Source organism: Eptesicus fuscus, chromosome 3, assembly GCF_027574615.1.
Source record: "Eptesicus fuscus isolate TK198812 chromosome 3, DD_ASM_mEF_20220401, whole genome shotgun sequence".
Classification (NCBI taxonomy): domain Eukaryota; kingdom Metazoa; phylum Chordata; class Mammalia; order Chiroptera; family Vespertilionidae; genus Eptesicus; species Eptesicus fuscus.
In genome coordinates this window covers 80,978,263-80,993,264 of record NC_072475.1, presented here as the reverse complement: position 1 = coordinate 80,993,264, position 15,002 = coordinate 80,978,263, and the positions used below count along the sequence as shown (strand labels likewise).

At 37.4% G+C, this 15,002-nt stretch overlaps 1 protein-coding gene across 1 annotated transcript in view; it reads right to left on the bottom strand.

Moving 5' to 3' along the window:
* Positions 1 to 15,002, bottom strand: part of ADGRG7 (adhesion G protein-coupled receptor G7) — an 83,925-nt gene that overhangs the window by 52,905 nt on the left and 16,018 nt on the right. The window contains exons 3-7 of the mRNA XM_054709946.1: positions 10,030 to 10,137; positions 8,643 to 8,747; positions 8,087 to 8,199; positions 5,629 to 5,778; positions 4,308 to 4,405 (exon numbers count right to left, since the gene is read on the bottom strand). Of these exons, the coding sequence (XP_054565921.1) occupies positions 4,308 to 4,405; positions 5,629 to 5,778; positions 8,087 to 8,199; positions 8,643 to 8,747; positions 10,030 to 10,137 (574 nt within the window). The remainder of the gene's footprint in view (positions 1 to 4,307; positions 4,406 to 5,628; positions 5,779 to 8,086; positions 8,200 to 8,642; positions 8,748 to 10,029; positions 10,138 to 15,002) is intronic.

The following is a 15,002-nucleotide window of genomic DNA, read 5'->3' as shown; positions in this document are numbered from 1 at the left end:
TATCTTGGAAAAGTTCAAAAATAGATTAAATGGAAAGTGGGAGGGAGTGAAGGGAACTTGTCAGTTTGTTTCCTATAAGAAATATTTGCATTATTTCTGTACTTGACTAAACAAAATCTCTATATATACGATAACTGGTTCAATCTAGTTCTGCCAGAAATTGAAGAATTTCATGAAAACATAATTGCTCAAAATTTTAAATCTTTATATCTGCCACTAAAATATCTTTTCCCTTCCCCAAGAGAGATTAAAAAAAAGAGAAATTTTAAATTAAAACACTTTATAAAGAGAATGTGATAATCATTCATATGGAAAATTGAAGTTGGCTTCTCTGTTTCAAAGGTTTTACGTTAACAACATTTCCTGTAATTTCCAGCAATTTACACTATGTATTGCCCACTTAATAAATAACAATCTTACTCCAGAGCTGCTTTCAACCTAACAAGACTCCAACCTGCGAAGAACATAATTCATGCAGTTATTTAACCAACAATATCTGTTGAATACCTACTAAGGAGTTAGTGTTCCGGAAAACACTGGGAATACTAAGAGGAGCTCATGCGGGCATTTGAAGGACAAAGGGAAAGACTTACTAAATATATAGGGGCGGGGGGGGGGGGGGGGGCTGTTTGCCATGTTCAGAACCACTTTCAAAGGGTAGCTCTAGTCACAGCCACCTCTATTTGGTTCTTTCTTCCTCTTGCCATAACTAATTGGATTACAAATGGGTGCCTGCCTCAGAGTACCCAATCTGGAAGCTGGTCATCAACTTGATACAAAGGAGTAGAAAAAAACAATTAGATTTTTTCACTTAGGACTTTTCTATTTAGTACAGCAGTTATATCAGGAAAGTTATGGTTTAGATGGGGACCAGAGAGAGCATTATATCATTTGTAAGGACAAATACAAATTTAAAAGAAGAGGCTTAATTCTTCCTGTTGAAAATAAAGGAAGAAATTGTCCTCCCCTCCTTTTTCCTTGAACATTTTATTTTAGAAATGCTGCAAATACTTTCTCCTCTCTTTGAAATGTAAATAAATTCTTTTGAAGACTACATTGGCATTTTGTCAGCTTTGATCTAGGAATGTCTTTCTCAAGGACACGAAAGCCATCTCTTTGAAATGTATTCATTAAGGCAGATAGTACCCAGTTTCTGTGAGAGAATGGGGGCCTAACTTCCTTGTTTGGACATCTTGCTCCAACTTGCAAAACTACCTCCTGTAATAAGGATATGAGAAGTTTATATTTCCTCTGGATAAAGTCAATTAGCTTCCACAATGGTCACCTCACTTACCAGGTAATGTTATGATATCCTTTGTCTGACAAATAGTGCTGTCAAGTTCTCTTAATTGAGGACTAGTCATTGTTTATCTGAAAACATGTATGTACTGGGTTATATCTGTTAGTTTATATAAAAGAGGTGAGATTCTTGTCTGTCTTTGCAAGCTCTTACAGGTGTTCCTGTGGTGTGTATCACACTCTGGTTTAGTGCTTATTCAATAATATAAGTGTTTTCTTTCTCTACTGCCTTTATAGAGAGCATTTCTGGGTTGGGACAATATTTTTTTTTTTCTATTTCCCCAACATCATGAACAGGATTAAATTATTAGAAAGGGGAAACTAGAAGTAAAGATATAAAGTAAATATGTTTATTGAGTCATGTTCATTATAAAGACATGACTTTTTTTTTTAAGACTTATATGTATGTCAGGTATTATGCTAGTGATTTACATACTTCATCTCATTTGAGCTTCACAAAAACCCTACTGAAGTAAAATCCAAAATTATTCCCATATCACCTTGAAGAATCTGAGGCTCTTCAAAGAGATATGAAGTAATTCAGCCAAAATCAATGAATAACAACACTAAGATATGAACCCAAGATTGTCTGACTCCAAAGGCTATTGTTCCAGAGGGAAGACCCACAAACTCCTCTATTGAGACCTTCAAAGCTGCCTTGAGGCCTTGCCACCCTCCGGCTCCATTATAATTCTGTTCTTAGATTCCCAGGAGATTCCACATGCCTCTTTACAATAAAGCTGAAATGGATTCCTTCTTCCCTGACACTCTCCTCTTTTGTACTCTCACTCTCTACACTTTTCTTACTAAGTGTAGAAAGGGAGCTCAGAAGCTTAAGGATACAAAGAAGAAACTATAAATGAAGAAAACAAAGTGAGATGGAAGACAGAGGCCTGGTGCCTCTGAGGAGACTCAGGGGATGGAGTTTGGAAAAGAAGAGTTGCTCCAAGCAGCAATTAGTTTCCTTTCCTGGGGAGAGAAGAAAGTGAGAGATGACCTCTGATGGCAGCTCATCAAGAATATTCTCCTCAGGAGGGCTAAGGGGTTGGTGACCTGGCCTTGGGACTGGAGGCTGAGATGAAATGAAGGAACTGAGTCCACAGGACTTACATAAAGATCCACGGGAGAAGGTAAACTGATAGACCATGATTAGAAAGACAAACTAGAAATTTAGAGTGGGAAAAAGGAGGGATTGAGTGTGGTTATATTATTTCATATTTCAATGTGTTCTATATTTAAAATTGTCATTTATCCTCTAACTACTTCCTTTGTAGCCATTTGGATATTACACACAAAATTATTTTTTTCTCCATGTCTTAAGCCAGTAAAATTCATAATTATTTATTGTAAAGTTTCTCATCTGCATCATGATCTGTGACTTTCTCAGCCAAGTCCTACATCTCAACCTCAGGCACCAAAAGCATCCACTACTCTCCTTTCCCTCTAGCAAGACTGCAAACACAGAGCCTCAGCTCTGAAGGGACTCAGTCTCCATGTTCCCTCAACAAAGACTCTGGTCACTTCCTTCTCCAGCTTCAAGAAAAATGGGAGTGGCTCTAGCTGGTTTTGCTCAGTGGATAGAACATTGGCCTGTGGACTGAAGGGTCCTGGGTTTGATTCCAGTCAAGGGCTTGTACCTCAGTTGCAGGCTAGATCCCCGGCCCTGGTTGGGCTGTGTGCAAAGGCAACCAATCATTGTGTCTCTCTCACATCGATGTTTCTCTCTCTTTCTTTCTCTCTCTCTCTCTCTCTCTCTCTCTCTCTCTCTCTCTCTTGCTTCCACTCTCTCTAAAAACCAATGGAAAAATATCCTTAGGTAAGGATTTTTTTTTTTAAAAAAGGGAGTAACCACACTCCTAGAAATTTGAAGTCATACAACACACCAGTTAAACTGTTTGCACACCCTCTCTCAGAATTATAATCTTTTGAATGTTCTATTTCATGCTTTTGTTCTTTTTCTGCTTTAAAGACTCAACACAAGATAGGTACTGATTATAATAATTAGAAAATTGAGAATTATTTGTAGGAATTTATTCCAACAAAATAATGTCTCATGCAAACTAGAATGTTGATTATTCAAAATATCAAAACACTTAAAGGAATCTAAATGTCCAGTGGCAGAGAACTTCTTAAATAAAAACTCACTCCTTTATGCAATAATCTAAAATTTATGATGTAGATGTATAGATATTTATATAAAAATGTTTATATACTATTAAGTGACAAAAAACAAGTTATAAATCAATAGATTGTGTAATGTAATGCATATACAGAGAAAACATTGTATAAGAATATACAGTATATCAACAGGTTAATAAAGGCAGAATGATTTTTTAAAATTTTCTCATCTATATATTTTTTATTTTTCCATAATAAGCATGCATATTTACTTAAATTTTAAAAGAGTTAATAAGACTATATATAAGATAAAAAACACACATAGTGAATCCTAATGGGAGGCTTCTATGAATAAAGTACATGAGTTTAAGTTTAAATATACAACCCAAAGAAATCCAGAACATAGGAGTCAAGAAGAAAGAAAACAGGTATAGAGTTGGATCCCTTTTGTTGTCCAATGTAACCATGGGAAAGGTTAATTGAAATACACCAGGATCTTGGGGAGGACTGAGTTGTGGGTGGGAGGCTACCAATGTGTCTTACAAAGTTATGCTGTTATTTGCAGCTCTGGAAACTGAGAAAAGAGCATGAGGCGCTCCTGCTGTGCATGCTGGCTGCCAGTCGGGCATACCAAACGGAGGCTAGTAAAACAAGTTCTAATCTAAATCATCCCAGGTACTGTCTATCCATGGCCACACCTGGAACCAGGAGTTAACTCCATCTAGTCACTGAAGATCAGTAGAAGGCCAAGGTTTTAGTCTGCATCCCGTAGGGATCAGCCAGTGAGTGCATCCATGAGAGAAATAAAGACATTTCTATTAATGCTTTTAACCTAGGAAAGTAAACAGCACTTTGTCAGGTTTTTCTTTCCAAATTGGAATTGTGCTTACGTTGAAAAGGCCTTTTCATCTTTATCAACAGCTTCTTCAAAAATCTTTTCACTGGCATCTAGAAGTTGACTCACTGTTGTGACAGCATCTATTTTTGCCTGCCGGGAAGAAGACACCAGTCATCACAGAGGACATCCTCATGACCTTCATTAGCATGGATTATTATGGTATCAAGTGGAACTGAAGGCTTAGTTTTCTATCTACAGAAGATGGCAGAGAGAATAAAGATAAGGCACAGTGAAAATATAAATTAAGGCAGTCAATTAGAAGGCGTAGGTCTCTGAATTTGACCTCAGAGCAAGGTCTTCACAGAACCTCCCCCGCATCCCCAAGAACACAAAAGCCGATGCTCGGATACACATGCAGAAACAAACTAAGAAGGGCTTTAATTGTCAGAACATCACAGCTTACAATATTTAATATAACTTACTAGCTACACCTAGTGTAACTATTAGAGTTAGTAAAATTATTTCTAGTTTTATTACAATTAAAAACATCAGAAGTACATTGGAAAGGATCTCTGGGCATTTAGTTACTGTTTAACTGCTCTCTTTGGGATTATTAATATTCTTCTTTCTTTACTGGCTAATCCTTCCACAAATTCTACATTTGGAGGTCATTATTTTTCAATTCCATTTTTATTAACTTGTAATTTTAATCTCCCTTAATTTCTAAAGGAGCTAGGATAACATAAAATCATTTTTTGAAATAAAACATTTAAAGAGAAGAGAAGAATATATATTTCAGGCAATGCTGATATTCAACTGGTAAACACTGGGTTAGTCCATTTTGGTGGCTTACAGCCTGTTTGACCAGTACCCAAGCTGTGCCAATTGGTAAATGTTGACTATAGTTCTTGTCTTCAGGTACCAGAGTTTAGCAGTTTATAGTATCTGAAATGTAAACTAAGCCTACGATTTTTAAAAGCTAAAACTAAAATGCGAATATGCTTCGCAGGAAGAGATCAGTTTAAAACATCATGTTCCAAAGTGAGTTCCGTGGAACGCCATTTCACCAGTTACTTGGAATTGAATAGGGATGCTGAGGCCAAATGCAGTGGGCAAACATATTAACAAGATGAAACAGATTTGATTGTTATAGACTTTCCAGATTTAACATGGTAATGATCAGTGTGACTACCCTCAAAGAGAATATTTGGACAAAGAGCCCTCTATTTCTTTGAGCAACTCTCAGTAAGAGTACTCTGCAAAATGGTTCTAAGCAACCTAAATCATGCCCAAGTCCTGGAATAAGGAATGTAGTTTGGGATGAGTTTCTTTCTTTCTTCCCCTCCCTTTTCAAAAAGCCTTGTGAGTTTTACCTGAGGTGATGCATTCCTGGATGTGTTGAAGATCTGTCCAACCACTTTAGTAGCAGAAGTGATTTTCTTAGCATTTAAATTAGCGGTATTAGATGTTAAAATCTGGACTTCTTTAGAAATAATTGAAGAATTTGTTGATATACTATCTATCTGTTAAAAAAAACAAAAAACAAACCTCACTTTTTACAACTACATCTAAACATTTCAAGCAACTACAAATGAATGAGCTGGAATTTAGTTGAGCCTCCAATCTCCTCGATCCCCACTTAGTTTTTCATTATCTGTTTCTTTTCTTGTATAACTTGTATAACAACTGTAATCTTATATAACAATTCTATGCTGTTGCATATAATAATTTTTAAATGGATTTGTATGTTATGTCTTTTTCATTTCATTTTCCAAGTTATTCATTTTTATTGTATTGTACAAGATTATTGGTCTACAGTGGGTTGGAAATTTTAAAACTAGCTTTTCAGCACAGATAGTGTGGGCAGCACTGACCAAGTCAACCTCAGGTACCAACTGGCCCCCAGGCTCTGCTGTGCACTTACAACATGTAAATCCTGTCATTGGTGGGGCTGGAGGTCCTCGTTCTCTCTCTCTCTCTCTCTCTCTCTCTCTCTCTCTCTCTCTCTCTCTCTCTCTCTCGCCTCTCTCAGGCTTTCGCTAGATGGCAGCATATCATTTCAAAAATCAAACGAAGGTCACAGGCTATTCAAGCTTGGGAAAGAGTTGGAAGCAATATCCCATCAGTAGACAGTAACAATGCTCTCATTCCATATCCAGGTCCCTGCTACATGCTAGGCACTGCTAAATGTGTTACAGGTGTCACTACATTTAATCCGCAAAACAGCACTGAGTTCAGCATTCTCATCCCTATTTAAAGCCTTGGAGAGGATAAGGAGCTCACCCACAGTTCATGCAGCTTAGAAGTGGCAGAGCTAATAGTCAAACACTGTTTTGTCAGATTCCAGGACATGAAGTCTTTCCCACAATCTGTGTGGCTGGCACAACCTATGTGGCTGGCACCACCTCCACATCCTCCTACCACTCCTACTCCCACCTCCACCCCTGCCCATGTATAAAAAGGGAGTCGATAGGGTTCAGTGTGGACTTTAAAATAAAAAGCAGCACCATCACTTTTGGCCGTGACTCATCGGGCAAAATTCTGCACTTCTCAGAACCACAGTTTCCTCATCTATAAAATGAGTACATTCATACTTATCTACTGGGGTGTCACAGGATTAAATAAGATAAAGCAGCATATGTAAAATGTTCAGCACAGCACTTAGCATGCAGTCAGTGCTCAATAATGAGTGTTATTAGCTATAATTATGTATAATATTGGATAACACCTAGCTCTCAGAGGTTCTATAAAAATTAAATGAGATAACATGTAGCAGGCCGGGCACCTAGAAGAAAGAGAAGTTTCCTCTTCTACCCTTGTTTGGCCCCAGGTGTTAGCATTTGCATTTGGGTATCTCCTTAGTCAAAATAATTTAATTTGCATGAAAAAAACATTTACTTAGATGTACTTCCCATTTCACCTGCTCATGGATACAGCCCTGAGACTCTCATCGGGTTCTGAAGTTTTCTGTCTCAAAAGGCCTCCTAGTTTTTCCTCTGTGTTCTGGTCCAATAGACCCTTAAAATACCTTCCTTTTTTAAAAATACATTTTTATTTATTTCAAAGAAAGGGAGAGAGAGATAGAAGCATCAATGATGAGAGAGAATCATTGATTGGCTGCCTCCTGCATGCCCCCTACTGGAGATCAAGCCCGAAACCTGGGCATGTGCCCTGACCTGGTTCATGGGTCAATGCTTAACCACTGAGCAACACTGGCCAGGCAAAATACCTTCATTTTTGGTCTCAAATGTCAGGGATCTATTTTGGTCAAAACTTCACTGGCTTAAAAATGATGAGGTCATTTTAAATGTGCTATAGATTTTGGCTGAAATTTGCAGAACCAACATGTTCAGCTAGTCTTTTTTACAAATAGATGTCAACTTAAAAAAATAAAGGCTTTAGCCCTGTCTGGTGTTGTTCAGTGGTTAGAGCATCGGCCAGCACACTGAAGAGTCTCAGATTCCATTTTTTAGTCAAGGACACATACCTGGGTTGCAGGTTCATTCCCAGCCCTGGTAGGGGTGAGAGGGGGAGGCAACCAAAGGATGTGTCTCTCTCACATCAACGATCAACGTTTCTCTCTCTCTCTCTCTCTCTCTCTCTCTCTCTCTCTCTCTCTCTCTCTTTCTCTCTCCCCCCCCCCCACCCCTTCTCCATCCCTTCTACTCTCTCTAAAAATCAATGGGAAAAAAATCCTCAGGTGAGGATTAACAACAACAACAAAGGTTTAGTTACTAGTTTTTGCTATTTCTAATTTGAAAATTTTAAAAAGCATTGATTTGACCATTGGGTTTTTTTCCAGTTGCCTATCACATGAGCCATATGGCCTACCTCCTCTCCCAGGATTTCCAGATTTATACTGCAATTTCCTTCTGTCGCATTTTGTAATTCTATCTCTCCATCTTCAGTAAGATTGCACAGCCGGGTTGCTCTTGGACTGCCCGCTTTAACAAAAAGAAAAAGACAAAGAGCGTTTGCAAAGATGGCCCCAGCAACTACATGCTCCTGTGTATGTGTCCCTTCACAGATATGGAGTAAATCAATAGTGTAACTAATTGTTTACATTGAGACGAATTATATACCTTAGGAAGCAGATGTGAACCTTATCAAACTCCGGGAGACAGAATAAGCTGGAAAAATAAACCAATCGAAGACATAGTAAAAGGAATGTACAGCTGATCCATAGTAAGGTTTTCAGAAAAATTAGGATTATGTGAGGTGACACCCTAAACTTTGAACATTGGCATCATAAAAGGGAGCCAAACCCTCTACAAAGCCTTCCTTGATGCCTCTTCCAGGAACCTGACACGAGCTGGAGGGGTGACAGGTATAGCCAGTATAGTGATTTGGATGCCTAAGCAAGGAAGACGTTTAGAAAAACACATACCGTTTGGAGTGTCCTTGCCACATGTTTCCAAGGAAGGCCCATATCTTCCCACTGCAATTTTGCCAAAAGTAAAATTCCCATAGGTACTGTTTCCACAGAAATTAACTACAATAAAAAGAAAAAATTTTTTCACTTTAAATTATACTTTTCTTTTCAAATTTCAAACCAGATAAAAGTCAAAATTCAAAACTTAGCCAGTATAATTTAAAGGGTAATAGACAATTTATAGGACTCAGTGGCCCACCAAGAACTTCATACTTTCTTTCTTTTTGAAAAGAAAAAATACGTTTTTATTGATGAGAGAGAGAGAGAGAGAGAGAGCGAGAGAGAAAGCGAGAGGGACAGATAGATAGAAACACTGATGAGAGAGAACCATTGAGACGATATGTAATATGCCTGGCAACTAGAAGAACCACATACAGATAAGATTCCCCTTCCGCTTCCTGTGTGCCTATAACCCGGGCTTGTGCCCTGACAGGGAATCTGATGAACTCTTGGTTCCTAGGTCTATGCTCAACCACTGAGCAACACTGGCTGGGCAAGAACTTCATACTTTCTTATCTGGTTATTTCCATTAAGATAACTAGTATGTTAGATAACAGGTTCCAGTTAAAATGTGCACAATATGTGACTTGCCAGAGGTGGGATGTGATCACTAACACATCAGCAAGAATAATGTATCAAATTAGTTGAAATCTTTAAAACCTCGAATGGCAAAGAGCATCATGAGGATGTGGTCAAAGCAAAAAAGCCGAAGTCGTGTGTATGTGGAATATGCTGGCTGGTAGGAGTGTAACAAATGGTGGGAGTGTGTTCATGGACCCTGGATCCTAAGCAGAGTGCTGAGATGCACACTGAAGATCAACAAGTGACATTGAACTTCGATCTTGAGAGACCTTTGATTGAAGTCAAACCACTAAATTAATAACATCTCTTTAAGAGAAAGGAAGAAAAGACAAAAATTTCCTCCAAGTATATACCCTTGTAGCTAGAAAGATGCATCATGATTTCAGAAAAGTTAAATGTGTTAAAATTGTGATATTTGAAATGATGTGATATGGCTTATCACCAGTTGAAGGACCTGCAAAAACAATTTCACCCATTACTCTGTATTAGGCACTGCATCCAGACTGGAAAAGCAGTGTCGAGTTTACAGAGAAACTTGATAGTTGGGAAACAGACAAGGTGTATCAAACATACAGGTAAGTAGCTCGAGAAGAAAACTCAACTCTTGCTATCCAGCTAACAAATACATCTTAAAGCCATCATCATTACGCTCTTTGTTACTATAATCACTAACAGAAGCTCTGAAAAACTTTGCTGCTGTCTTTAGTAACACAAGAGTCACCTAAACCTCACACCTTAGTATTATCCCCAAAAAACTTACCTATTGTACATCTCAGTCCTTTCCACTCTTCTGGACAACGACATACGCCATTTTGCCAGGTTCCACCGTTCCTGCAGTCCCCTTTAAAAGTGCTTTCTGTGGGGGTAGCTGTTTCTTAAAAAAACAACAAATAACAGAATAATATGTAAAGTGGCTGTTTGGTATCTCCCTTTGGTTTTATGACCTTTAATTTCCATCTGTAAAATTATTGCTTTGAATAGTATTGCGTTCAGAGATCATAATAATCTGGCCACTCAGTGTATATATGCAATTGGAGTCGCAGAGAGGAGAAGAGATGGAATTGGGTAGATAAAATATCTGAAGTAATAATGGTCAAAATTTTTCAAATTTGGCTAAGAACTTTAACCTATAGATCCAAGAAACTCAGTTAAGCACAAACAGAATAAATACAAGGAAATCTACACTTAGACACATCATGATCAAACTGCTAAAACTCAGAGGTAGGAGAAAATCCTGAAAGCAACCAACTACTGACCTGGATAATTTTACTGGTGTATTAGGGAAGAAATAATGCCAGTCTTATGTATACCCTTTCAGAAAACAAAAAAAAAAAAGGAAGAATGTTTCCAAATATTTCATAATCCTAGGATAACTCTGATACTAAAATATGACAGACATAGCAAGTAAATGAAATTACATACCAATTAACCTCATTTATATAGATGCAAAAATCCTTCAAAAATAGTAGTAAATTAAATCCAGCAATATATAAAATCTGTGATGCATCATGACCAAGTGATATTTATACCAGGAGTGCAAGGTTGGTTTAACAATAGAAAATCAATTTGTTTAATTTGTCATGTGACAGAATAAGTAGAGAAAACCATATGATCATTTAAATAAGTGCTGGGGGTAAAAAGCATCTGTCATTTTTTTTTTAATTCTGAGCAAACAAGGAATAAAAAGGAACTTCCTAAAACTGATAAGATTCACCTGTGAAGATTCTTCCAATAATATATACTTAATAGTGTAATGGTCAATGCTTTCCCCACCTACAATGACAGAAATAAGTTTCATATAATTTCTCTAAGCAATTTTATTCAATATTGTATTGAAGATGTCATCCAGTGCTATAAGCAAGAAAAGGAAATAAAAAATGCAAAGTTAAGAAAGGAAGAAATAGAATTATCTTTTGTTGCAGATAACATCATCAAATATGTTTAAAGGTGTCTCAGAAAGAGCTACTTGAATTGATAAGTGGATTTAGCAAGGTTGCATGATGCAACACATATACAAAAAATCAATTATTTCCACATATTAGCAATTGGAAAACAATATTGCAAAATAATTTCTATTTAAATTAGAATAAAATTCATAACATTTTTGGAAATAAATTTAACAAAATATGTGCAATAACTCATTGAGGGAAAATCTTAAAGATCTAAATAAATGGAGACATACCATGTAGGTATGAAAAAGTCCAAGTTGTTAAGGTGTCCATTTTCCCCAAAACGATATAGCTAAAATCCAAAACCAAAAGACCTTTTCATGTAGAAATTTACAAACTGATTTAAAAATCTATGGCAATATAGAAAACCTGAAAGGCCAAAACAAACTTTTAAAAGAGGAACAGATTTGAATGATTCACATTACTAATTTTATGACTTACTATACAGACATAGAGATCAAGGCAGTATATCAGCCCTGACCAGTGGCTCAGTTGGTTGATCTATACACCTAAAGGTTGCTGGTTCTATTCCCCATCAGAACACATACCTAGGTTGCGGGTTCGATCTCTAGTCAGGGCACATTTGGGAGACAACAAATTAAAGTTTCTCACGTTGATATTTCTCTTTCTCTCTCTTTTCCCCTCTCTCTCCAAAAAAAATTTTTTAAACATTTTAAAAAGACAGTATATCAATGAAATAGAATAAAGAGTTTAGAAATAGATTAAACATAATTAGTCAGTTGATTTAAAAAACATGCCAAGGTAATTCAATTAGAAAAGAAAATATTTTTTCAATAAATGGTGCTGAACTAACTGGGTAAACATACCACAATTAAGACACAATTTGAGATGGACCAGAGACCTAAAAGCAAAAGCTAAAACTATAAAGCTTGTCTAAGAAAATATAAGAGTATATCTTTGCAACTTTGAGAAAGACAAAGATTTTTTTTTTTAAAGAGCACACAAAAAGCACTAAACATAAAAGAAAAAAATTGATGCATTCAACTTAATCAAAACTAAATACTATTCTCAGAGGGAAGGCGGGAGTGGGATTAGGTGGGGAGAGATTAACCAGGGAATATATAATGCATAGCCCATGGACACAGACAATAGTGTGGTGAAGGCCTGGGAAGGGCGGATGCAGGGTGAAAGGGGTCAATGGGAAAAAAAAGGAGGGGACATCTATAGTACTTTCAACAATAAAGATAAATTAAGAAGAAAAAGGTATATTGTATATAGTTACTTGAATTTTTATTAAATAAATCAATTTCAGAGTCATGTAAAAAACAACAACAGCAACCCAGCCCTAGCTGGTTTGGCTCAGTGGTTAGAGCATCAGGCTGTGGACTTAGGGTCCTGGGTTCAATTCCAGTCAAGGGCCCATGCCTGGGTTGTAGGCTCAATCCCCAGTAGGGCATGTGCAGGAGGCAGCCGATCAATGATTCTCTCTCATCATTGATGTTTCTATCTTTCTCTCCCTCTCCCTTTGTCTCTGAAATCAATAAAAATATATTTAAAAAATACTAAGTACTACAACTCATGAAAAGGCACTATTAAGAAAATAAAAATGGAAGTCACGGAGCAGGAGAAAATTACATCCTTACTAATAAAAGGCTAAGTAATCGTCAAGCCCTCACGCGTGATACCCTCACACTGTCACAAGATGGCTACGCGCACAGCGGAGGCAGGCTTCCCACAGTCCTGTGCACGTGCCATGGAGGCGGGGACCCCGGCTCCAGCCTACCTCTTTGGGGCAATCCATCGAGGAGCCCCGGATGGGTGAACGGGGTCTACCTCTTTGGGGCAATTGATCGCGGGGCTACCGCACTGTGAGAGGGCACAGGCCAGGCTGGTGGGACCGCCCCCCTCCCCGAGTGCACGAATTTTGTACACTGGGTCTCTAGTATATATATATATATATATATAATCAAGGGAAGTGTTTATCCATAAGTGTAAACTAGAATTGTAAATTAGAATTGTAATTTGTAAATTGTAATTTGTAAATTGTGAAATATACACATTACGTATAAGAATACAAACAGCCCGTTTTTTTAAATGAGTAAAAGACTTAAATAGACACTTCAAAAAAGAAGATACATGGATTCACAGGCACTAAACACATGAAAATGCTCAGTATCTTAGTTGTCAGAGAAATGTAATTTAAAAGCACAATGAAATGAAATATCATTTTACACTCCACCAGAATGACTACAATTACAAAACTGACAATGACAAATGTTGCTGAGGATGTGTAACAACTGGAACTTTAGCAAATTGCTGCTGGGAATTTCTAATGGTACAGTCATTTTGGAAGGCTGTGTGCTAAAGATGACACAGAAATTCCATTCCTAGACAGATATGCAAACCAAATGAAAATATACACCCACAAAAAGACTTTTACATGCCATGGCTGGTCAATGCCAGGAAATAAGGTTCATCCCTCAGCTTCAATACCACAAAGAGTATATTTCTCAAAGAGCTGTACTGTGTACCCCTTCTCACTCTTGTAGTATGATGACAACACTTCTCCATTGAGAGGCAGGGTGTTTGTTCCCTCTCCTGGAATCAAACGGACTTTTGTATCTGCTTCAACCAATAGAATTGAATAAGTGATATTCTGTGACTTCAAGGTTAGACCATAAGAAGCAGTTTGGCTTCCACTTGGCTCTCACTCACTCAGGATATATGTCTTGGGAGACTATAGGTGACATTTAAAAAACCTGGCTCCTCTGAGGCCTCCCTGCTGGAGATATCAAGGAGAGAAACTACACAGAGATAGAGAAGCATGAGGAGCTTCAGCTGTTCCATTCTTTTTAGTCTCTTCAGCCCAGACTCCACATATGAGTGAAGAAAATGTTAAAATGACCCCAGTTCCAGCCACCATCTGAGGGCAACTGCATGAGAGATCCTGATCCAGAACTACCCAGGTAAGCTGCTTCAAAATTCTGGATCAGGAAAACCATGAAACATAATAGATGGTCATTGTTTTAAGCCACTGAGTTTTGGTATGCTTTGTTCTGCAGCAATAGTTATCTATAACACAAAGGGCAACTCTGAAGAGCTAACCCAACTTTAGTTGTGTTACAGTTCAATTTTTCCTTCTACCCAATTCTTCTTTCATCCTTCCCCAGAAAGTATTGATCCCATGAGCACCTGTTGAACCATTTATTCAGACAAACCTTCAATTTAAAATGTTTTCCAGAGAATCCAGTTCTGGCAGTTTTACTCATGGCAGCCAAAAGAAGAAGAAACCACCCAAATAGTTCATTAACAGAAGAGTGAATAAGCAAATTATGCTTTATTCATACAATGACATACTGATTACTTAGCAATAAAAGGATAAACTTAATGGCATGGAGGCATCTTAAAACACTATAGAAATAAAAGTATTCAGACTATAGAAGAGTAAATGTTGTACGATTCTTTTTATATGAAGTTCAAGGATAGCTAAAGTAATCTATGGTGAGAAAATAAGAACAAGGGGTAAGGAGTAGAGGTGGAGAGATTGACTGGCAAGGAATACCTACAACTACAGCTGACACTGAACACAGCCTAACTCCTAATCAGATAAACTTAAAATCTTACTCTAAAGACCTGTACCTCAACCCCTATTACCTAATACATCATGTCTGACTTCCAATGAAAAATTACAGGGCATATTAAAAGGCAAAAAAACAACAACCCACAGCCTGAAGAGATAAGCAAAGCATCAGAACCAGACTTAACATACAACAGAGATTTTGGAATTATCCAACTAGGGATTTAAAATAATTATGATTAATAG